Source organism: Leptonychotes weddellii, chromosome 13 (assembly GCF_054177405.1).
Source record: "Leptonychotes weddellii isolate Sample4059 chromosome 13, ASM5417740v2, whole genome shotgun sequence".
Lineage (NCBI taxonomy): Eukaryota > Metazoa > Chordata > Mammalia > Carnivora > Phocidae > Leptonychotes > Leptonychotes weddellii.
Genome location: NC_138381.1, coordinates 74,332,399 through 74,357,785, shown reverse-complemented (window position 1 = coordinate 74,357,785; position 25,387 = coordinate 74,332,399). Strand labels below are relative to the sequence as shown.

The window sequence follows — 25,387 nt, the reverse complement described above, 5'->3', positions numbered from 1 at the left end:
CGAGAAAAGAGATTTGAGGATGAGAGGGGGGCTCAGATCTCCAAAGGGCCACTGGCGTACCATCTCCAGGTGTAGCAAGCAATTAGGGTCTCACAGAGGACAGGAGCTGGGCTGGAGGTAGAGGAACGCAGCCCCATGAACCAAGCCACCTACATCCAGATAGCATGGGGCAGCCTCCCCCCACCCCCCCGCCCCCCAAACTTCGCAGGCTCAGGGTGGGAAAAGGGAACTCTGGATGCTCTTACCAGAAGAAGGTAGGGAAAGCTCAAATATGTTCATCACATGGATGATTTGAGAACATTCTGTTCACTCTCAAATTTTTTAGTTTGATGACTGTTGACTCAATCAGCTTTATTTTCTGGGTCTTTAAATGATGTGGAATTTGGTGGGATTTCCAAATGATGCCAATTCAGGGTGGGTAGCTGAGGGGCTGGGGATGAGGAGTGAAGAGATGCATGTTTAACTACAGCCCTACATCAGGTGGCCTCTGTGTTCAAGCCATAGACGTTCCCAGAAGGTGAAAAACACACCCTCCCCAAACTCCCTGCTGTTATTAATCAGCAAACGTCTCAGGAGCAGGTGTGCCTGAGTGAATTTTGGGGTCATGGCAGGTAATCCGGTCTGGCTAGGCTGAAGCAGGTGACCTGACTGTCTGCCTGGTCCTGAGCCACCGAATAAGGGGATTAATCTAAACCTCTCAGAAGAGAGGACGATTTTCGAGAAAGCCTGGGACCCAGAAAATGAAAGTTGGACATAGTGGCCTGAGGCTTGCTTACTGGGGTCATTTAGGGAAGCTGCCATTGTGGTTGAGACACCCCAGGATGTGGGGGCCAGAAAACACAAGCTCAAAGGGGTCTGGGAGGAACGGAAATAGAAAATTGCTGGGGGGGCGGTGCAGCCGATGTGAGCTGGGAGTTCATGCCTTTCTCAAGGGGTCAGTTATGACCAGCGCTAGCTGATTGTCCCTGAATAGAGCCATACAGGCCGGATTTGGATCCTGCCTCCGCTTCTTCTTCACCGTGTGATGTTGGGCAGGTCACTTCCCCTCCCTGGACCCCAGTTTCCTCATCTGTAAAATTGAATAATAATAGTACCCACCTCATAGAGATATTTGAATGAATGTTTGCAAATGCCCAGCACGGTGTCTGGCATGTGGTAAAAAGCACTACATATAAATGTAAATATATCAATTCCAAATGCTTTAGGAACTGTGTCAGGAACCAGGATTTCAAAGACCACAAGATGCTTCTGGGGCTCTCGTCACTTAGGAAATTCCAAGGGTTTTAGCAGTTCTGTGCCAGAATTGGGGGCTGAGACAAATACAGTTGACCACTGGACAAAGTAGGGGTTGGTGACACTGACCCCCCGCCATGGTCAAAAATCCCTGTATAACTTTTGAATTCCCCAACATTTAACTACTGATAGCCTACTGTTAACCAGAAGCCTTGCTGATAACATAAACAGTTGATTAATACAATTTTGTATGTTATATGTATTATATACTATATTCTTACAATAAAGTAAGCTAGAGGGAAAAAATGTTAAAAATCATAAGGAAGTGAAAGCACATTTATAGCATGTACTGTTATTTATTGAAAAAAATCCACGTAAATGTGGACCCATGCAGTTCAAACTCATGTGGTCTGAGGGTCTGCTGTGTGTATATTTTCTATTATTTCACAGGGGGCCACATGGCAAAGCACCACAGTCAGGCAGGAGGTAGAGGGAGCGAGGGGAAAACGTGGGCAAGAGACTTTATTGTGATTTCTGCAGGAAGGATGGGCAAGCCAGGGTAAGCAAGCTGAGAAGGTTGAAGATTGGCTCATTTGAATAATTACAGCAGGCCCCAGGGTGCAGGCTCTGTCCCCAGTTGTCGCTCTCTGGCCCTGGGGTGATTAGGACTGGGGGATAGTAGCTGGGAGCTAAGAGCTTGATAAAGTAGGCATTGGAATTGGCTGGTTTGCATGTGAAAAGTGCGCTCGCACGTGGGTTGTTGGCTGTCTCTGGGAAGGAGCTAACCTTGGGAGAGGCTGTCGTTCCCGAGTCAGCAAGGCCCCGGGAGGCCGAAGCATCAGAATAGAAAGACAAGCTTACGGCCGCGCCTACAAGCATCAGCTCACTCCGTATCTGTAACCAATCTGCTGTACCAGTTGGAGTGACTTCGGCAGTTGGTACCAGAAGAACTGATTAAGAAGGCTTAAGGAATAAGATGCTTAATTCAATCTGACATAACAAGAGGGCTTGAGGTGGAAGCTTCCAGCTTTAGCTTGTCAACTCAACAGTATCATCCAGGACGCACACCGTTTCTCTCCTTTGCCTTTTTTCCTGCCCAGCATGTTGATGATGTCTCTCCCTGTGGTCCCAAGAAGGAGAGAGGTTTCAGTGACTATTGCAATGGAACCATGCCAGAACTTTGTCGTGTAAAACAATGCAATTATTTCTTACACTCGGCGGGTGGACATGACTACAGCTGGATGGTGTTTCTGTCCCATGTTGTGCAGGGACAGGATGGCAGTGGGGCCAGCCACTGAACTGCCTTCGGCTGGCAGCTGGGCTAGGCTGGAAGGTTCAAGAAGGCTTTATTCACGTGTCTAGGGCTTTGGTGCTCCGCTGGGTGGCCTCGAGTCCCATGGCTAGCTTGGGCTTCCACACAATATGGTAGTCTCAGAGTGATCAGACGCCCCTCCCAGTGGCTGGCTTCCAGGGCCAAAGAAGCAGTGCCAGGCCTTCTTTAAGGCCTCACTTCTATTGCATCTTTTGGTCAAAGCCAGTCACAAGGCCAGCTCCAATTCGAGGGGAGTTTTTAGAGTTGGGCACCTGCCACTCCCAGTAAAAGTAAGAAAAAGAAAGGAAGGAGAGAGTGGATTTGGTGAGACAACTGGTAGTATCTGCCACACTCAAGCTTCAGTGTCCCATGCAGGGGAGGCCAGAGAGAGGTGGTCTTTTGTTAGAGCAACGGGGTGGCATGACGGGTATTCGTACTTCTTGGGGCACCAGGCTAATCTAGGGCATCCAGAGTCTTTTCTTTCCCTCTCTCTCTCCCTAGCTCAGCGTGCTCTATTTGTCCATAGCCTCGCCTGGTGGGGGGGCGGGGGCAGGACCATGATGGGGGAGAGGATGATGACACATATGGGGAGGGGGCAGGGCCCAGTTATTTAAAAAAGATGGAAGCATTTGGCACCGCTCCTGGTGCCAAAATGAAGTTAATGCTGGCTTCACTCCCAGGCTGGTTCCCACCCCCTCCAGAGGGCAGAATCTCTGCAGCACGGAGTCCGGGAAGGGCACTTGCTTGTCACAGGGGGAGGTTGGGGAGAGGCCGTGATGGTCAGGGTCCCAGAAGAAAACTGAATCCCACGCAGCTGGGTCAAGGGACTTTAAAGAAGAAACTTCTCTCAGAGTGTGGACACGGTTAGGGGTATGAGAAGAGAGGTTGATGCACAGAGAGAGTGGCAACACAGGGAAGTCATTACTACCCTTAATAAAGGCTTAAGAATGAAGATGCTTAATTCAATCTGACCTAACGGGAAATCTTGAGGTGGAAGCTCCCAGCTTTAGTTTGTCAACTCAACAGTAGACAGGAAGATAAGGAAGGACCCAGAATGATGGAAGCCCAGAGAGGGCCGGGGCTGGGGAGAGCCATCCAGACAGAAGCTACAGCTGGAGGTACGAGGTGGCCACCACTAGAGACATGATGCTCAAACAAAGGAGTTTGAAAGAAATGCCCCACTCCCCTCCCGCCCCAGCCTTCTGATCTCCTGTTGGTCCCTCCCATTGGCTACACCCAACCGGAAGCTGGAAGACAAGGGAGCCCATGGGTGATGTGGACGCAGGGCAGGCAGAGAAGGGTAGAGAAAGAACTCGGGTAGGGTGGGCAAACGATACAGGGGTGTTAAGCACATGCCCAAGAGAGGTGGTTGTTTTTGTAATTATTTTTCAATATTCCAGAATGTCCCATTAACAGATATGCCACCGTGTAAAAAATTAAAAAAAAAAAAAATCCCTCTCTCGTTCATCTCTGTAGAAAACTTTTTAATTGAAGCACAATATACATATATAAGGGGGACATATCAGAAGAGCAGTTTGATGAGTTTTCACAAGTGAGCTTATCCATGTAACCAGATCAAGAAATAGAACATTCGAAGTCCCCTGACTCCCCGTCAGTGTGTCTGCTTCAACTCCCCTCCAGCAGATAACCTGTATTCTGACTTTTAATTGCACAGGTTCATCCTCCCCAATTTTGTACTTTACATGAATGGCATCCTTCAGTATGAGCCCCTTGGGGTCTGGCTTCTTTCACTCCAATGGCTATTTTATTGCTCTTTACTTATTTCCACGTGTCCCTGTAGAGATATTATTACAAGGGCCATCTTTGTGTCTATGGATTTTTTTTTTTTTGCCTTTGACTTTTTTTCTTTTTAAGATTTATTTATTTGAGAGAGAGAGTGAGAGAGAGCATGAAAGCAGGGGGAGGGGCAGAGGGAGAGGGAGAGAGAGAATTTCAAGCAGACTCCCTGCTGGGTGGGGAGCCTGATGCAGGGCTTGATTCCAGGACCCCGAGATCATGCCCCGAGCTGAAATTAAGAGCCAGATACTCAACCAACTGAGTCACCCAGGGACCCTGCCTTTGACTTATTTTTTTTTAGGAAGAATCCCCAGATTTAGGTTTCCTGGGTTGAAGGGTGTAAACATTTTTAGAGCTCTTGCTATGGGAGGCCACATTACTTTCTGAACGATGTGCGGTTCTCATCACTCCTTATGTTAGAAGGCTGCCACTGAGATTACCATCGCTCTTTTGGGCTTTAGTGGAAGGAAGGGCAAGAGGGAGTCAGTTTTGAATCCTGCTGGGGAGGACTCTGAAGCTCTAAATATGAATTAGGGACACCCAAACCATATGTACTTTTTCCAAAATTATTTGTTATTTTGTTTAAAAAAACATTATGTCAGAAGTCAGAATCCCATCAGACTGCTTGACCCTTATCTTATGGATTACTACTGTTTTTATTTTGAACCCATAGGTGGAGTGAAGTATTTTATGATCTTTTTAGGCTTTCAAGTTCTCAATTCCGCCCTGGTAGTCTCAAGAAATTAAGGCTCAGAGAGGTCAACTGACTTTCCTAAGGACACACAGCAAATCAGTGGCAGAGCCAGGACTAGAACCTGGGTATCTTAACAATTTGTTCAGCGTCCTTTCCACTGTAACACTGTGCCCTCCCTGCCTCTTCTCCCGTTTGTGAGATTACTTTCACAGTTCCTACAAAGGGGCTATTGTGTTCCCTCATCATGGTTCCCAGACCCCATGTGACTGGGCCGACAGTGGACATCAGATCTAGACTGAGCCAATTGGATTCTCTTTCCTAAGAAGTTGAGATTAGAACATCAATGTGTTTTGGTTTTTTTGTTTTGTTTTGTTTTGTTTTGTTTTGTTTTTAAACTGGGCTCCAAAGTGGGACCTCAAAAGAAGCAAGCTGGGAGGAGAGGAGAGCAAAATAAACAGTCTTTAAAAAGAGGAGGTCAGGGGCACCTGACCGGCTCAGTTAGTAGAGCATGCAACTCTTGATCTCGGGGTTGTGAGTTCAAGCCCCTTGTTGGGGGTAAAGTTTACTTTAAAAAATAAATAAATAAAAATTAAAACAAGAGGTCAGTTTGTGAGACCAGGTAGTTTGAAAGACAGAGTTGGAGAGAAGAGCTGATTTGGTTTCTGATAGCTTTCTAGTTCTTAGTTTTTGTTCTTCATGGGAATGTGTCTCTAGTTCACACACAATAACCTTGGTATTCCTATAATTTAGCATGATTTTGGCTGCAGTAAGAAAATTTATGAATTTTTACAACAGGAAGTACAGAGCCAAGGTGGATTTCAGGCATGGTATAATCAGAGTTCTAGGCTCTTCCCTCCATTGTGTGTTGGCTTTGATCTCACACTGGTTTCTCTCATGGTTACAAGAGGGGCCATCAACAACAGGGGCAACACTCCTCCTGTTCCCAGCCACGGAGCTAGAAAAAGCATTTCCTCTCCAACCTTGGACTATAAATACTGCCTTTCTGTCTGATTAGGCCACTGTCAGTTATGAACCTATTCTTGATTGCCTTGCAGTCTCCAGGAGAATGCTATGCCGTGATTGGCTTGCATTTGTGTTCCTGGTCCAATCATTGGCGAGGAGGATGGAAAGGCTTGGCTAAGGGTAATCGAAATCTACCCTGGAGATACATGTGCAAATCAACTTCAGTCAGCTGAATGGGAGAGGCTGGTTACCTGAACAAATTGGGATCTGCTAGGGAGGAAGAAGGGGGAACAGATGCTGGAGAAGGAAAAAAAAATCATTTTGGACTATTTCGAGTGGATTTCTGATCCTTGTAGCCAAAGAGTCATTTGGACCATCAGCTTCCTGGTCTGTAGCCAAATGCCTTTGCCCAGCTCCTCTGCAGCTTGATACTAATTTCCTCCTCCATTCTGTGGACTCTGTTATCACCAACATTTCTCACCACTGGCTCATTGCTTTGGCAAGCTGGCATCTCACTCTGCTCCAAGCCCTGCTGATGGAGCTGAAGATCCCTTTAGCAGAATCAATTCTGGCAGGTTCTAATTTAAAAAGCCTCACACTTCTCTGCATGGGGGCTGCTGAGATCTGTGCCCATAAAGGCAGGGAGAGTAAATTCTGCTGAGGAGAGCCTATTCTAGCCTATTCTTAACAAGCCCTGAACCTAATTGAACTTAATCACTTTTCAGTCGCTGACACTTGAAATGTGTGAGTCACTAGGCTATGTATGGAGCTGAGGGCTACGGTGGCCCTTTAAATACCGAAGAGATGGTAGCTGTCGGCTTCCAGGAGGGCTGCTAGGGTGTGGGGCTGTGGTTTCACTCAGGGTTGCCCCCGAGACAGACAGCCCTGGATTCCAATCCTGGCTTCTCCACTTACTGCAACAGTCACTCTGTTTCTTCAAGCCTGTTTCCTCATCTGTAAAATGAGGATGGGAACACTTGCCCCAAAACACTTCATGTGAATCATCAAGGCCTGACACGAGGCTGCTTGAAATCTTCATTCTACTTGGCATGAATATTCATATGTTTCCTTGCAGAAATGTTAATGTGTCTGGTTATGACATGTTGCCCAAATCCCATACATTATATACCATTACACTAACTTTCCTCATGGTTACAACGTGGCTGCCAGCAACATCAGGGAAAACATGTTTCCTTGTGCACCTTATTACCTTTCTGAAACCAAAAATATGGTAAGTTCTAAAACACATCCTGTCCCGAGAGTTTAGGGATAAGAGTATGGAGATCTTAGTGTGGCTGAGCTACAATTATTCCAGGGCCTAGTAGGGAAGGTAGAAATCACATGGAATCAAGATTACCCTAGGAAACCAGTACCCCCAATCATTTGCCTTGAGCAATGTGGCTGCTTCTTGAATTTAGCCCCGCAAGAAGTGGTCAGCTTGTGTTTCGGGGCCATTTGTATGAAAAATGTTTATCTTTAAACTACCAGACTGCATTCGGCCTGTGACAAATGCTCATGCCAGGAGTCACTGGTGACCTGGGTCAGGCCAGGGTTCCCTGTGTCATGCTCATAGAGCGTGGGTGTGGGTCGTCCTGAAGAAAAATGACGGGCCAATTCCCCCGCACTGGTGAAGTTCTTTTCTGTCTTAAATTGTTTCTCTCATTTTGCAGAGCAGGAAGAAATGGGTCCCTTTCAGTGCGTGTCGAGGGTGTACCCAACGTGGCTGCGGTAGGGATGCGGGGCTGTGAGAGCCCGAGTGAGGAGAGAGTGAATGCAGATGCCAGCGATGTGGGAGCACCTGAGGTGACAGCTGAGTGGCGCTGTGAGGGGCTGTTACTGAGTATCGTGAGGGGCGCTACTCCGGAAAGGGGCCGCTGAGAGGTGTGTCGCTCCCCCACCCTCCGCCTTCTCGCCTTCGCTTGGGTCCTCTTCCAGCGCCTTCCAGGGGAGAACGCCCGTCTGTGCGGGTCACAAAGGCGCCCGTTCCAGGGGTCCGAGAACTCCCAGACGCGGGGCTGGGGGTGGGTGCAGCGGGGCCGCGCAGCAAGCCCTCGTCTTGGTGCCGTCGGACCCGCAGCGGCGGTCGGACCCGCAGCGGGGGCTGGCGGCCCCCGGTAAGTTTCACGCCCTGGCGGCCGCGCTTGCCGCTCCACAGCTCCCCCTGCTGGTGGCGGCCCCTCGCCCATTTCCTTTAAGCTGCCTTAAGCCTGGAAAATATCATAAGCCCCCTCAATTAAACACAAATAAATTACAATGTGTAAAATAACTTCAAAAAGTACAACAAACTTCCATTTCACCCCCAAAAGATCCCATTTTTAAAAAAGATTTTATTTATTCATTTAATTGACAGAGAGACAGCGAGAGAGGGAACACAAGCAGAGGGAGTGGGAGAGGGAGAAGCAGGCTTCCCGCCGAGCAGGGAGCCCGATGCGGGGCTCCATCCCAGGATCATGACCTGAGTCGAAGGCAGTCGCTTAACCAACTGAGCCACCCAGGCGCCCCCAAAAGATCCCATTTTAAAAAATAATGTTTTGTGTTTCTGTACCCCTACTTGGCTAGCACCCCAAGGATATCTTTAACTTACTACCAGGTTAGGCAGTCTTGGTTCAGGTTTTACAGGCTCCTCTCTCAGACCTGGCATTTTATAACCCACGTAGTCGTGAGTCTGGCTTTTCCTTTAATGGCAGATTGTGAACATTCAGCAGCAGAGGAGGAACCTGCCTCCCTACCCCAGCTAATTAAATGTTAGTTGGTAAAGGTGATCTCTTCATTCATTCAAACACTATTTGCTAAGAGCTTATCCTATGCCCCAGACTATAGAGATACTGTAGCGGATGGAAGGAGGCCCAGGACACCGGAGGGCATGTGCCTGAGGGCAGGCTTTGAGTTTCAGCTCTGGAATTGCAAACTCAAATTCCTGCTAGCTCCAGGCAGTTGCAGGGAATGTGGGAATTGGAGAGAGGAGTTAGGTAGGCACTAGGGAGCAGGGAAGTCTGTAGCCAGGAGAGTCAGTACATTGCCCACATTCACATTTTAAAACACTGATTGATAAACAGGATGGAAGGTAGGTTGAACCTGCCCGTAGGCGTCAAGTTTGAAACCCTGGAATGAGAAGGCAGCGAGCCAGGGGCCAGGATACTGGTGGGGCTCTGAAGGCCCAGCTGTGAGAATGGGGGTGAATCTCTCTGTAGGGAACAGAATGAGCCCAGCCCAGTGGGCACAGACAGAGAAAGGCCTATGTTGGTGTCTGGAAGCTGGAGAGAGCCCAGGGGGAGACTGGCTCTGTGTGTGTGAGTGGTATCAGCAAAAATGTGGGAAGTTGATGGTGCCTCCAGCTCCTGGGGAAAAACACAAAACACAAAAACACAACCAAATAACTCAAGGGCAAGATAAACTGATACTTGACAATCCTGATTCACAAACAAGGTAGATTCATCAAACACCTGTTATGTGCTAGGCAGTGTGCTAAGAGCTTTATAAACATTAGTTTATGCTAAGAGGTGGGTGTGAGTATCCCCATTCTACAGATGAGGAGGCCGAGGCTCAGAGAGGTAGAATCACACCATCAGTGATTGTCAGGTTTACTTGAGTCCTGCTTTTAGAGAGGTATAAGGGGTATCACAGATCCACGGAGGTCCAGAAGAGCCCTTGAACATAGAAAAGCTCCTGGGCAATATGAAATTAGAGCTGCATAAAACTCCCGAGTAGAAAGAGGTCCCAAAGTGAGTATCTTTTGCCTAAACCTTATCAGTCAAGTAAATCCTGCTACAGCCTGTATCCCCACCTTGAGTTCTCTTACACACTGACCTTATTGCTTTCTTGCTCTTAAGGAAAATCCAGACTTTTCCAGACTTCTTTGCCATTCACTTCCCACTGGATGCTGCCACCTACCCTAGATCACACACCATTCTCTGAATACTCCTTTCATCCACTTGCCTCTCAGCCTTTGCCCAGGCAGTTCTCTCTACCCAGAATTCTACCCACTTTTCTTCTCTGCTTGTTGAACTCCTATTCATCCTTCAAAACCCAAATTAAAATTTACCTCCTTCTTTTCCACGATTTTACCCTGGACAGAATTCATACCACCTTGAAGGCTGACTTACCACTGCGTTCCCTAAAGTGTTTAGCACTCAGTAGGGGCTTAGTCTGTGTGCTAAGTGGATCTAAGCACTTCGGGCATGAGAACTCATTTGGTTACAAGTGATAGAAAACTCTCAGATTGTTTTAAGAGAATATGTTGATTCACGTAACTGGACATGACCCAGAGGTATCTTCAGGCTTGGTTAAGCCCAGGGGTTTGGATGATGTCCCCAAGTTTCAGTCTCTCACCATTTTGTCTTCTCCATGTTAGCTTTATTCTCAGGCTCCCTGCAGAGGCAAGAAGGTTGCCAGCCACTCCCTACCTCATTCAGTAGGCTCAAGAGCAGCAGGAAACAAAGTCCCTCTCTTCTGAGTGTTCAAGATTAAACCCCACTATTCACTCTGCTGGGACAAGTCAGGGATACGTTCCCATCCCTGACAGGATCACACTGGCAGGAGTTGGGGGGTGGGGTGGGATTATGCAGATCAGCTAGGGATCTGGCACTCTGATTGGCCCTTCCAGAGTCACATGCTCCAATCCGATAGGGAGGGGTGGGGTCAGTCCCAGGGAGAAAAACATGACCGGGTGGTTTCCCAGAACAAATCCAGGTGTTGTGACCAGGCGCTAGAGGAATGCTGCACACTCCTCAAGCCTTCATAAACGGTTATTACCCTGGACCTTCACCAGATGAAACAACCCATACGATACCATATCATACCAGCCCCTGTTTACTGAGCACTTACTATGTGCCAGGCTCAGTGAGGTGCCTTAAGGCTTCCCAACCTGTGAGGTGCCTTCTAGAACTTCTCTTATTTACCAGAGGAGGAAATGAGGCCCAGAGGACGGAAGTGACTTGCCCAAGGTTAGTAAGTGGAGAAGGAGGAAATTTGTCGAGATCTGATGATTGACACAACTAATACTTTATTTTTTAAAAAAGATTTTATTTAGGGGCGCCTGGGTGGCTCAGTCGTTAAGCGTCTGCCTTCGGCTCAGATCGTGATCCCAGGGTCCTGGGATCGAGCCCCACATCGGGCTCCCTGCTCCGCGGGAAGCCTGCTTCTCCCTCTCCCACTCCCCCTGCTTGTGTTCCCTCTCTCACTGTGTCTCTCTCTGTCAAATAAATAAAATCTTTTATTTTTTAAAAAAGATTTTATTTGACACAGAGAGACAAATAAATAAAATCTTTTATTATTTTTTAAAGACAGAGACAAATAAATAAATAAAATCTTTTATTATTATTTTTTTAAGATTTTATTTATTTGAGGAAGAGGAAGAAGAAGAAGAAAAAGAAGGCGGCTCTTCTCACACCCTGTCAGCCATCTGCCGAATCCTCCACATGCGCCAAAGTGGTGGGAGGAGGAAGGGACTGAAGGTGGGGGGGGGGGGTAAGGGAGAAGGTGCCACTGGGCCCCACACTGCCAGCGGGTGGCTCACACATTGTCTTCCGTTTGCCGCTGTGGACAGGACATTGCAGAGAGAGAGAAGAGCACTCACTGGCTTTGACCTCCCCGGTGTCTGAGCATAGCGAAAGCACAATTCCTTCAAGATGCCGATGGTAGGTATTAGCTCCTGTGTGTGGAACGCTTACTGTGGGTCAGGCACTGTGCTAGCCGCTAGGCACATACTAGCTCATCTAATCCTGACAACAAATCTATATGCACCCATTTTAGAGATGAGAGACTGGAGGCTCAGAAATGTTAAGTGATTCAGCCAAGGTCACACAGCGAGGCCGCCTTTCAGTATGCAATAATGAGGCCCAGCCTCCTCTCTACCCTGGCAACCCAGAGCAGGTTTTCCATGTAACAGATAAGCAGTTGACATCACCCAAGGGTGTTGTTCTTCCACCTCTAGCCCTGCCCCCAGACACCTTCCTGCCCTCTGCCCTTGAGCTGAAATGTAGGCTTCTCTGGTCACCTAACCCGTTGCTCAATGCCTCTCCCCATCTCACCCAGTCAAAGAAGCACAGGAGAAAAAGCTCCGAAACCATCCAGGAACTTTCGGAGAAGGTCAAAGAGCAGCTGGCTGAGGCTGAGCTTCGGAAGCTGAGGCAGCAGTTCAGGAAGATGGTGGAAAGTCGGAAGTCCTTTAACTTCCGCTCCCAGCAGAAGATCTCCAACCAGCAGTAAGCGATGGCCAGAGTTTTATACTGAGTGAACTTGGAGAAAACTTTGGATTTGGTTTCATGCGGTGTGCCTTCTCATGCGGCCTCTGAGCAGGGACCCGATTCTGAACCCAATCTGGGTACCTAGGTGGGATAGCTTCAGTAGCCGGGGGTATTTATTCGCAGAATCCAGGCTGTCACCAGGACTCCAAGGGGGAGCACCACACCAAGAGGCCCCCGTGCGTGAATCAATTCCAATCCCAAACTCCCAGGAAAGGGGGAATCTGATTGGCTTAGCTTGGGTCAGGCGTCTAATCCTGGTCCTGGTCCAGTCAGCTGTGGCCAGGGGGCGGGGACTGAGCCTTAGGATACAAAACGGCTCTTGAGTGTCACTCGCATGGTTCTAGCAACCCGGGTGGGGGAGTTCCCAGAGGAGGGGAAATAATCAGGCTGTGGCTATCCCAAAAGATGTTTCCTGCTATGCCTCCTTATGGAATCTGCAAGATCAAATATTTGAAATTTGGTTGTCCTAGAAATTATGATGTGGATAGCTTTTTTAGACAATAGAAAAGTGTTCCCTGGGGTTGAATAAACAAATATCCTTAGATTCCCTCCAAAGGAATGTAATTCCTTAGCTACCTCCATAACGTTTATACAGGCAGAAACTGCCCATTATTAGAAAGAAAATCTTACTGTTTGATGTTATGTGAAGTTCAGAGGATGGGGAAGCGGGGCGGTTCAGAGTTTCAATGGATTTAACTCCGACAGTCCCTACGGGATCTTCATGTGCATTAGAAAAAAGCACCCTTTCTCAGGACACTTTACTGCCATCTGTTGGAAACACTGTCATTACCTAGGGATTTTGTTCGAACAAGATGAAGTGTCTCCCAGGAAAGTATAGTAAATCAAGAAATCAATGATTGCTTTTCAAGCAGACAGAGCTCCCTTGGACAGTGCAGTCCACAACCTGCACATCTGTGCGTGGCAGCCCTGATTCAGAGCCTACCCCTGGTGGGCATCAGGAAAAGCCTCCTTCCTGGTGGGTCTCTGACAGTTTTTCTCGAATCTTACCCTTCATCCTACTTTTACTCCAGTCCATTTGATCTGGTTTCACTGTGATGGACCTGAAGGGGAGGGGTGGAAAAGTGGAGATCTCAGATTCTTCAAGCGAAACACCTGTAAACAGGGGCCAGGACTGAGATGAACTGAGTGAGTTGCCTAGCATGCAATATTAAAGGAGACACTTTTTCCTCAGTGCTTGTCCTGCACCTGTACCCCCTGAGAGTGAGGGCCTCCTTAAATTTGGGAGCACCTCACTCCCAGTCCCAGCCCAGCTGATGAGACAGACAAACCTTCCTTTTGCTTTTACTGAGTCCTCTGAACTCCCAACTCTGGTGGACTCTTGTGCTCTTTTTTTCTCTCCACCTTAACAAAGACCCCCTCCCAAGAGTGGCTTAAGAGGGGGAGAAAGGTCCCAGCTGCCAGATTTAGAAGACAAGTAGCTCTAGAATTAGGGGTACACTCCCACATGGGGCTATTTACATTTGTAGTTGATGAAAAAACATTAAAAATTCAGTTCTTCAGTTGCACTAGCCACATTTCAAGTGCTCAATAGTCTTGATGCCTGGTGGATGCCAGCAGACAGTAGATAGAGAACATTCCCATAATTACAGAAATTCTACTGGACATGGGCACCTGGGGGGCTCAGTCGGTTAAGCATCTGCCTTTGGCTCAGGTCATGATCCCAGGGTCCTGGGATCTGGCCCTAAACTGGGCTCCCTGTTCAGCAGGGAGTCTCCTTCTCCCTCTGTGCTCTTTCTCTCCCTCACTCTCTCAAATAAATAAATCTTTTTAAAAAATGTGCATATGCGTGACTTGAGGATCTTGTCACAAAGCAGATTCTGATTCAATAGGTCCTGGGTTGGGGCCTGAGCTTCTGCATTTCTCCAAGCTGCCAAAGGATATGTAGTCTGCAGACTGCACTGCCCAGGGCGCTGGGTGCCCAGACCTTGCCAGAAACTCGGCCTCTGCGCCATTTCCCTTTGTTCAGTTGCCGTCTCCTGAGCCTTTTTTCTTTTCAAAAGCTCTGTTTGTCCACACTCCGACCCCTCTCCTCTCCAGAGTAGGGAGAGGGAGAGAGAGGAGACTCCTGTCAGCTGATTTAATAAATCATTAGCACCCTGCGTAGAGAAACTGGGCGAGGTTGGAGGTTACTGCGCATCTCTGTGTTGATGCGAAATTGAAAATGCCTGCCTGATGGGCTTGCTTCTCATTACCAGAGATAATTGGCTGTAAAGTCTGGAAAGAAAGTCAGCAAAATCAGACAGATGCCCGTGAACTGCTGGCAAAAGAGAGGACCTGCCCCCCGCTACCCGCCCCCCCGCCCCCGTCGCCCCCATCCCGTCTAGGTAATGGGTTTTGACAGGCACAGCTGCAAATTGTTCCCTGGGGAGAAAAGGCCCCCTAGCGAGGGGGCGGAGCCGTGGAGTTGCAGGCGGTCAGAGTTCTGGACCTGGATCAACCCCACCGCCGGCCCCGCCCCAGCCACCTGCCGGGGTGGGTGGTACCTCTCTGTGTCTCCTTGCCGTGCTAAGGAGCCTAGAGCGGCAGAGCAAGGTAAACTCGGCGGTTCAGGGTTAATCACGCGCTTTCCCCACAGTAAGGAAATCAAGGCCCTGCAGGGAGAGCAGGAAGAGATCACTCTGCTTTTGGGTCTCATCAAGTCCTCGAAGAACTTGGATCTGAATGAGAAGAACTACATGGAGCTGTGTTTCCTGCTGCAGACCAAGGACGACTATGAGGCCCTGATTAAGTCAATGAAAGTGCTGTTGGCAGAACTGGATGAGAAGGTGTGGTCCTTCCCTTAGAGGGTTAACTGGAGCGCAGGGCAAGGGGAGGAGGCGGGGTGGAATGGGGGGAGGGGGTACCCATGATGCCTTAGGCCAGATCTGACACCCCATGTTCTAAAGGTGACTGTGCTTACTCTGCCACCTTGTGACCCCTACTCTCCCAGGCCATTCCTCCGCTGTGTTTCCCCAGCACCTCCCCACTCCACTTAGAGTAAATTCCCAAACCCTTACTGTGCCAGTCAGGAGAGGTTAGATTATGCTGCAGTAACACTCCTGCTCACCACTCAGTGGTTTAAAACAAGAAAGGTTTCTTCCCCATTCATGCTGTCTCTCATGGATTGGCTGTGGGCTCTTCTATCTTCTCATCCTGAGACCAGGCTGATGGGGTATCCACCATCTTGAATATTGCCAGGTGTTGTGACAGAGACAAAGAGAGTTCTGGAAAGTCTCACACTGGCAATTGAATGCTGCAGCCTGGATGTGGCACGTCACTTCTGTCCATGACCCAGAGGCTCAAAACTGTCTACCAAATCCATATATACCCCAACTGCCCATCCCCCAAATAGTCAACTCTATCCATCCGCAAAAGTGTCTAGGAAGTGCGTGTATCCAGAAGGCAAAGAGCTAGAGACATTTGCTGAACAGTGTTAATGGTCCTATCCCTTCCCATGGCTTGAAAGGCCCTGCATGATCTAGCCCCTGCCTGCCCCTCTGTCCTCATCCCATGTCATTCCTTCCTCAACTCATCTCAGCCAGCTGCAGAAGACTTTTTTTTTTTTTTTCAAATACGTGAAAACTGTTCTTACCTCACGTTCCCCTGATCTCTGCTTCTTGCCCTTTATGGCTCAGCCTAAATGTGACTTTCTCAGGGAGACCTTTTCTATACCCTTTCTCCTGTTTAAAGTATATCCCCCTTGCATTAATTAATAATTGCCAAAAACAAATAGTATGCTCAGTAAGGTACCTTTGAGAAGAGTTTTATGAGGCTGTATTTACGAGGGTGTGAGCACAGAGTAGGAACATTGACGCACTGTAGGGTTAGCTGCAGTGGGCAGGGCAGATACTCTGGAACCTGAAGACAGAGAGCAAACCAGGGGGCATAGATACCCCAACCTCTGTCTTCTCACCCACGGGCCCCCAGTGCAAGGGAGTCATCATGGGATCCTTCCGGATCAGCCTCTTGGGGCCCAGAGCAGGGTGGGTGGAATAGAGTGGAGAGTGAACCTCAGGGGGCAGACAAGATCTCAGCACACTCCCTTAACTCCTTTCATGACACCCCATGGCACTTCCCTCATAGCACCTCTCCTTGTGGTAATTATACTTTAACACAGGTGTCATCTGTCCATAGTCTGTCACCTCCAGGAGGGCAAGGACCATGTCTGTTTTGTCCCCCTCTCTGCCCATCCTGTGCCTATCCCAGTGCCTGGCACATAGTAGGTCCTCAATAAATATTTACTGACTGAAAGAATCTGGAAATCTCATTCCATCTTTCCTCTGCTTCAAACCCTTCAGTAATTTCCTATTGTTCTTGAGATGAGGGCCAAACTCCCCAGTGTGGCTTGTTGGCTCTGCTGCCTTGCGTCCCTCCTGCCCCTCCCACCTTCTCTCCTGCACCCCCCTCCTCTGTTTTCAGTCCACACTGGCCACTTTCATGAACCCATAGTGCTGTCTCTCATTTGCAGGCCTTTGCACCTGCTGTTCCCTCTGCCTGGATTGCCCTTCCCCGTCTTCCCTGCCTGGGGAGCTCCTATTCATCATTCGGGTCTCAGCCCAAATGCTATTTCTGCTGGATGGTTGTCCCTTCATTTCCTCTCCAGATGCTCCTGCTGTCTGTGTCCAAAATACCTTACCTCTCCCTTTTCCCAGGACTAACTGTGCTTCGTAGCTCGTTTCCAGCCCTAGTGTTGAGGTCAGGGACCATCATACTGTCTTGATTGCCTTCATACCCTTAGTTGTCTGGCACAGAGCAGGTGTTTAATAATCATTGATGAATGAATATATGAATGAATGAGAAAGGCAATAACAGTGAAGAAAGTGGAAAATTGAAGAAAAAAATGGGGATGTGGGTCCTCAGAAACAGTAGGAAAAGGCAAGCTACTTTTTAAAAAGGATTTTATTTACTTATTTGTCAGAGAGAGAGAGAGCACAAGCAGGGGGAGGGGCAGGCAGAGGGAGAAGCAGACTCCCCGCAGAGCAAGGAGCCCAATGCAGGGCTCGATCCCAGGACCCCGGGATGATGACCTGAGCTGAAGGCAGACGCTTAACGACTGAGCCACCCAGGCGTCCCAGCTACTTTGGGATCCTCAAAAGAATATGGCACTCACTGCCCTGTACAGAAACCCTCTTTGCCCAGTTCCATCGCAGGGTGGGCAGGTCCCAGAATCCCCTGCGGCTGTGCCCACCACACAACGTCCAGAGCTGCTCCCTTGCAAGAGGTCACTGGAGGCAGGGACCTTACCGGGCCCAGCCTGGCCTCAAAAAGCAGATAAGCCTGTGCCTTTATGCTGAAGAGAGCACCTCACGTAGGCGATGCCCTCCTCTGTCGGCACAGGCTTGGCTGTGTCTCCCGTCAGGCAGAGGCCTAATTACTCTCCGCGTCACAAGAACAACGTCTGACACAAAGGTGCCAAAGGGAATGGGAGGCTGAATTTAATCACAGGAGCAACAGGAAGTGCTGACACACACCTTCCTTCGTCAAGGAGCTGGAACCTGAGGTCTCTGGGTCAACTCAGGGGCGGGCACAAGGAAACGCTGCAGTCTAGAGAGGCTGCCTGCCCATAACACAGAAGAGGAGAACCGAGTAGAACAGGGATCTGACTTGACTTGATCCAAAGCCTGGCTGCTAATATCACTCACACACAGCCTTCATGTGCCTTATGAGATTGTGTGAGACCCAGAGGTTCCCTTGATGCCTGATCATCTGAGCTGCCGTTTTGCTTGATGTACCAGTGAGAATAGATTGGGCTGCAGGTAAAGCAATTCTTGACTAGGAGTGGCTGGAAGAACAGAAGTTTGTTTTTCTCACATAGTAAGATGTCTATCTGGGGGGCGCCTGGGTGGCTCAGTCGTTAAGCGTCTGCCTTCGGCTCAGGTCATGATCCCAGGGTCCTGGGATCGAGCCCCGCATCAGGCTCTCTGCTCGGCGGGAAGCCTGCTTCTCCCTCTCCCACTCCCCCTGCTTGTGTTCCCTCTCTCACTGTCTCTCTCTCTCTGTCAAATAAATAAATAAAATCTTTAAAAAAAAAAGATGTCTATCTGGAAAAAGGTCATCCCAGGGATTTTTTAGTAGCTCTGCAATGATAGGTTGGTCTTTTTCTCTCTGATCCTCTTGGTTGGCCCTCCCCTCATGGTCTCAAGATGGCTGCCAAAGTTTAGCTGGTGTAGCTTCTCACATCATCCCATTCAGTGTTGTGAAGAAGGGATGAGGGGCTGATTCTTAACATGATATCCGCTCTTATGGGGGAGAGACTTTTTCACAAAATCTCTCTAGCTGGTTTTCCTTCATTGGCTAGGGCTAGAGCATATATCTACTTCTAGGCCAATCACTGGCAAAGGGAAATGAAGAGACAGACTGTCTATTCTTATGACGCTTTTTTAGGAAATGAAACTTTTTCTAGAAGCTTCTCTAGCAATCACACCTTCTGAATTCAGAGGCCCCAAGTGGTTTAGTCCAGCCCATCCCTGATGAATAAATCATAGGCAGAGGGGGTAAAGTCACCACGGTTGGTTTGGATCAGTCTTCTGGGGTGGGATGGGTGTTGGGGCAGTCAACCACCCACCATGTCCCCCACAGTTGTGGTTGTTGTCCCCTCTTCCAGCTACCTGGCTCTGGACCACTCTTCTGTCTTCTGCTTGACATCTCTTGCTGCCTAAACCACCTTTCATCAGTCTACTGTGGTTCCTTCAAGACCTTAAAATATGGGTGTAGACCAAATTGGTGATCTTCAGGACAGATTAAGCCTGACAACATGAAGGCTTTGGCCTGTTCAGTGTTTAACATTTATTTTAATTAGTGTTAACATGTTAAAAATTGAGAGATTTCATGAAAAAAAAGTGGATATCTGGCTTCTCTTCAAAAAAAGACTGAAAGATCTGGCAACATTGGGCCTGAATTTCCACGGGGCAACTGTACCTAAATAGTGTCGTAGTGACACAAGAGCTGTTTACCCACTCTCTACTTCTTCCTCTCTAACAGACTCCTAAAGAGCTATGTTTCCCATCCTGCCTTGCAGCTAAGCGGGGACAATAAAATTTAAGGGGAAGTTTGTTGGGGGTATCTGGGAAAGTTTTGCTTTCTAGATTTAGGTTCCACCCTTTTACCCATATTGCTTCTTCTTCCTTCCTTCCTGGAACATGACTGTGAAGGCTGGTGCCGTGGCAGACATTTTTTGACCATCAGGGAAAGGCCAGGTGAATTATAGAGATCTTGTATTTATTTCCCTGAGTTACTGAACTTTAAGCCAGCAACGTTTATGGACAGAAAGATAAACCATAATTTGTTTAAGCCATGGGGCACCTGGGTGGCTCAGCCAGTTAAGCATCTGACTCTTACAGCTCAGGTCATGATCTCAGGGTTGTGAGATTGAACCCCTCAGAGGGCTCTGTGCTCAGCGGGGAGTCTGCTTAGGATTCTTTCTCCCTCTTCCCCTCCCCCCAACTCACGCATGCACTCTCTCTAAAATAAGTAAATAAATCTTTAAAAAGCCACTGTTCAGTTGCACTTTCTATAATTTGTAGTTGCATCATATAAGCTGCTGCCCCTTAAGGCAGGGTGTGTGTCCTCTAGTTTCCTATACTCTCTACCATCCTGTAGTGTCTTATAGTGCGTCCACTTTACTCTTTTATGTCACCTGCTTGGCCATAGTTTGCAAACTCTAGTATAGATTTTTCTCTCAATGTTCCATGCTCATAGCTGAGACTGTGCTGTATTAGACTTCCTGAAGGTTTGGGGATAAACAAAGGAAACTAAATCTCAGGGATGCTAACACAGGACCCCAGATGAGACTGCTCCCAGAATTCATTAGCCCAAGCTCAGCACAGGGGTGCCTTGCTCCCAGCTGGAAGCCAGCCTCCATGTAGTTGACAAACTTTATATTTCATTACACCAAGCATTTAACCTGCCTCATGTGGAACTTCTCCATTCCAGAACAGGAGCTGGGCTTCAGACTGTGAATTCAAGCTACTACCTCCAGACAAACAGGGACATATCAAATTGCTTAAAATGACAGTGCCCCCACCCTTCACCCACCAGGGTTCCAAAACAAAGTCTCAGAGCTCAGTCTCAGCCCAAACCCTAAGAAGATAAGGTACCTCTGACACATTAGGACCTGGCACTCACCAGTCTTCACAGGCACTTGTCTTCAGGTAATAGTTCTCTAAACTTCTCTAGAACCTGCTAGGATTTAGCATGAGCCAGCTGCTTCTAGATGGGGCTAACTATTGGGCAGGTAAGCTGGATGGATATCTGCCTGGGTGTGGGCTGAAGCCATACGGCGGGTTGGTTATCACACTGTTGGCGGTGTGAGGAAATGACCCGATCCACTGGTACTTGTATGAAAAACTATAGAGTGAGTTCTCTGGAAAGGTGATGGTGGGTGTGTTTGGGTTTGGAGAACTTGGCCGGAGCTACCAGGGTAGGAAGAAACACCCAAATTCTTTCCTGCCAACCATGGCAAGAGTGTATTTCACTTATTTGAAGTCAGAATCAATTATCCTAAGTGCATGGTGTGTTAGGAATGCTTTTGGCTACAGGTGATGTGAAACCCAACCAAAAGAAGCTTGGACCAAAAGGTGAGTGAAATTCACAAGCACAGGTAAAGCAAAACCTCTAAATTGCCTCATTTTACCCCGAACTGGCTAAGATTAAGTTGAGTTGAGCATGCATTCAAGAAAGAAATTAAAATTCTATTGATAGGAAAAGAAAGAACGTTGCAGTTTAATTTTAGCACACTTACGTTAGTGAACTGTAAAATTTGTACCCATACAGATGTTAATTTAACACAGCTGGGGGTTCTCGCTCTCTCTCCTTTTTTTTTTTTTTCCAGATTGTTCAGATGGAAAAAAAAATTATAAACCAAAAACAGATCTTCACAAAGATACAGGAAGCCAATGACCCCCGGAAACTGCAGAAGCAGATCCACGTTCTGGAAGCCCGTTTGAATCTCGTACGTAAGGGGTTCTCTGCAGCTTTGCAAACAGCTCTGCCTTCTCTTGCTCAGAGTAGAGAATGATGTCTATGAAGCCTTTAGCAGAACCTACCCATCTTGTTCGTTGACTCAGGAGAAGGTGAACCAGTGGTGTTCACACAAGCCAGGCAGCCTTTTAGACTTACCACCCACCCTGCTCCACCCACTCTGTTCCGCCCACTTGGCCCATTGTTACCCAAGGTGCCTTTCTCCTTCTTGCTCTCTGCACTTTATGCACCATGCTCTTGCCCCCACCCCCTCTATTCCAATCCCCCACCCCTCCTGGGATGCCTATTTTTAGTGCCTTGACTTAAAAACTCTTGCTCATTTTTAAGAAGCAGCTCAAATATCACCCTTCAGCAAGCAGAATTAGTGAGACCTTCTTCCCCCATTGCAATCTGCTCACGCCTCTATTAGACCTAGTACTTTTTGGTTGTTGTTGATATTGTCTCTAGGAAATATTCAGCATAGACATGCATAACTTGATAAAGAGAAAAGTGGTGTTTCCTAATCACTTTCAATTTATAGTGACCTTTTGCATTAAGGAGGATTCTCTAAATTACAAACTGACTTACACAAAAAAGAGAATGGGTTGGCCATAGAACTGGAAAATTCAGGGGCAAAAGTGGGGCCTTCAGGCATAGCTGGATCCAGGTGCTCCAAACATGTCTTGAGGATACTTTCTCTGTCCACCTCTCCTTTGGGTGGAAATGGCTTCATTCTTGGGCTGCCCCCAGTGTGAACAAACACCAGCAGAAAAGGACTATCTCTTTTCTAAGAGTTCAATCACAAGTCCCAGGGAGGGTTCCCATTGGGCCATCTTGGGACAAGTGCCCATCCCTCAACCAATCACTGTGCTCAGAAGAATGGAATACATGGACTTGAGTCACATGACTACCCTTGGATTACTCCCCCCTCCCCCAAGTCAAGAGAGGACAGCCCTATCCAACAATGCGGACTGAGAGCTGAGAAGAAGTGGTAAAAAGCAAAAAGAAAGGAAGAAAGAATGCTGAGCACGTACAAACACATTCCAGTCTGACTTGTGAAATTACAGTTCCCACAACATAAGCCAGGAGAGAGGGCAAGTGAATTGATTTGGAGGGAAGCCTGTCAGTGCCTCACTATACAAAGCTCTTAGCTTCCCCCAAACTCTGACCCCCAGGCTTTAACCAGGGATGGTTGAAGTTAATTGGATCTGATCTCTGTTTCCCCAGTAACCTGGAAGTGGACTGAAGGCAGGGCAGTGTCCTTAATATCCATGCACAGTGATTTGCACCCATGCCTCAGAAGGTCTAGGATGTGTGTTAAAATGCAGATTCCTGGTTTTGAGTCAGAATCTGTAATTCTCTTGATTCACTGGTTTTGAATCAGAACCTGTAAGGCTTAGACCCAGGCATCTGCACTATTAACAACCCCAGTGAAACCGAAGCTCCCTTGGTTAAGAAACATTAATGCCGAGCACAGTGTGAGGCTTGGAGTAGGTACTCGGCAAACATCTGTTGATTGAATGAATGAATGAATGAATGAATGAACGCATGCATGATTTAATGATGACTTGTCTATAGAGGTCTGCTTTTTTATAATAGATCTATTCAGAGTTTCTATTTCTTCCTGAGTCAATTAAGTAGTTGGTTTCTTTCTAGGAATTTGTCCATTTCATCTAAGTTATCCTAATTTGTTGTTTTACAGTTGTTCTTAGTACATTGCCTTATAATTCTTTTTATTTCTGTAAGGTCTATAGTAATGTCCCCTCTTTCATTTCTGAGAGGAGTGCTGCTCCTTTACTTCTCAAACGGGTCCCCTTTTCCCTGACCAGGTCTGGCCTGTGCCTTTTAGTAGATTAGGTAACCATCTTTAAAGGTTATTTCAGGGTCCCAGAATACCCCATGACCCTAAAGCCTCCTCCACTTACTCAGTGAGGCCTGAAAGTCCTCCCATTTTTATCCCACAATTAGAGGATGGGTAGCATGTCTACAGTCCTGGAGTAAAATTCACACTAAAGAGCGAATGACTGATAACCAATATCTTCTTAAGGGTAAGTGGAAGATACAGAAAGAATAAGAATGATTCTGTTCCTGGATTCCCTTCCCTTGTGTGGTGGCCACTGACACATCCTACAGAGGAACCCAGGGCCAGGACTAGGGTGAGGCCCGTAAAGAGCCCAGGATGCAAAATTTAAGGAGGCACTCACTCTTAGGCTCATGGAAAGGCAGAGTTGACTCTGGGAGAGTGAGTACCTTCTTAAATTTTGCATCCTGGTGGTTTCCCTTGCCTTCCCCCTTCTCAGCCTTGCAGAAACCTAAAGTTTCTCAGAACATGCTTTAAAAACCTCTGATCAAATCTACTTTATATCCATTGGGAATATTTTCTGTCATTGTTTCTTTTCAGTGTCTATGGGAGCACTTTGCATAAAAAACTTTTTTTATTAAGGTAAATTTATTAAGATGTGCAGAAAGATGGAGGGAATAAAATAATGAACACCCACATACCTATCACTTAGATTTAATAATTGGTAACATTTTACTATATTTGTTTCACCCTTCTTTCCCCTGAAGTATTTTAAGGTAAATTACAGACATCTTGCTATTTCACCCCTAAATTCTATTTGCATCTCTAAAAATCAAACATTTTCTTTCATAGCCACCAAATCATACCACACCTTACAAAATTAATACTATTTCCTTAATATTGCCCACATTAAAATTTCTCTGGCTGGCCCCAAAGTGTCTTTTTAAAGTTGGAGCCAGTCAAGTTTCTACCTGATTGTTAGGTCTCTTAAATTTCTTTAGTCGACAGCAGTGGTTCTCAAGCAGAGATGATTTTGCCCCCAAAGGGACATTGTCTCCAAAAAGAGACATTTTTGGTTGTCACAGCTGGGTCGGGGGCTGTGCTGCTGGCATTCAGTAGGTAGAAAGCAGGGATTGCTTCTTTAACACCCCAAAGCACAGGATAACTCCCCACCACGAAGAATCATCCAGCCCCAGAACAGTGCTCTACAACTTTTCCCGGCCATCAACCTGTTGAAGAGTCTGGGTCAGCTGTGATACAGAAAGTTCTACCTTCTGGATTTGCCTGATTGTTTCCTTATGGTGTCATTTACCTTTTCCTCTCTCCCCTGCCATTGCTAAAAACCGACAGTTAGGTATAAAAGAGCTTGAGACATTTAAAATCCAGGGGCTGGCGGGGAAGGAACCTTGCACAAGACCACTTAGCTTTTGGTGGCCAACTCAAGCCTCTCACCCAGCGCCTCAGCCGCTGTGCTGTGGACCTGCGGCCAGAGGTGGGAGGGACCTTCCCACCTTCTGGCTGCCTTCTGGAAGCCTATCTCGTGCCCCAGGAGTGAGCTCAGTTTTGAAGCATAGCCCTGCCCACAGGTCACCGTGCACTTCGACAAGATGCTGACCACCAATGCTAAGCTCCGGAAGGAGATTGAGGACCTGCGGTACGAGAAGGCTGCTTACGACAATGTGTACCAACAGCTCCAGCGCCGCTTGTTGATGCAGAAGAAAACCATGAATGTGGCCATCGAGCAGTCTGCCCAGGCCTATGAGCAGAGGTGGGCTGGGCGGAGACCCTAGGGGCAGAGACGTCTCTTGGCCCCCTGCTGAGCACCTCTGCCCCTGGGCTTATGTCTAGAGGGATCTTAAATCATCATCATCACTCTGAGCACTGACTGTGTGCCCAGCATGATGCTAGGTGCTCTGAGTATTATTTCAACCCTCACAACTGCCCCAGGGGTTATATCCCTATTTTATTACAGACCAGGATACGAAGGCTTAGAGCTGCTGAAATACTCAACCTGAGAGCTAGGTAAACGGTGGATGTGGTAGGGCTGAGATTCAAACCGCTCTGCTGTGCCGTCTCCTCTGGGTGCCCCTGCCTCTGTTCCTGGGGTCTCTCAGTCTGGGTTATCTCCTGGCCTCATACTCGTAGGGGCAAGAGGCATATAGTTGGGCTGTGAAGAGCATAGGTTTTGGAGTTGAAGAGATTGGGGTTTGAATCCTGGCTCCATCACTACTCTATTATTATAGGACCGCTTTGGGGGTTAGTGAGGATTAAATAGTATATGTATGTAAGGACTGGCTGGGCCACAGTAATTGACAAGTGCTGATAATGATGAGGTGGTGGTGGTGATGGTGGTCATGGTGGTGGTGGAGGTGATGATGGTGGTG

General features: G+C 47.7%; 2 protein-coding genes across 4 annotated transcripts in view; one reads left to right on the top strand and one right to left on the bottom strand.

Annotated features, from left to right (window-relative positions):
• HVCN1 (hydrogen voltage gated channel 1) overlaps positions 1-25,387 on the bottom strand; it is a 542,590-nt gene that overhangs the window by 146,662 nt on the left and 370,541 nt on the right. The gene's annotated exons all lie outside the window — the stretch shown is intronic.
• CCDC63 (coiled-coil domain containing 63) overlaps positions 12,006-25,387 on the top strand; it is a 31,407-nt gene continuing 18,025 nt past the window's right edge. The window contains exons 1-4 of the mRNA XM_081802254.1: positions 12,006-12,202; positions 14,841-15,030; positions 21,075-21,194; positions 24,590-24,771. Coding sequence (XP_081658380.1) covers positions 12,144-12,202; positions 14,841-15,030; positions 21,075-21,194; positions 24,590-24,771 — 551 coding nt within the window. The 5' untranslated portion in view covers positions 12,006-12,143. The remainder of the gene's footprint in view (positions 12,203-14,840; positions 15,031-21,074; positions 21,195-24,589; positions 24,772-25,387) is intronic.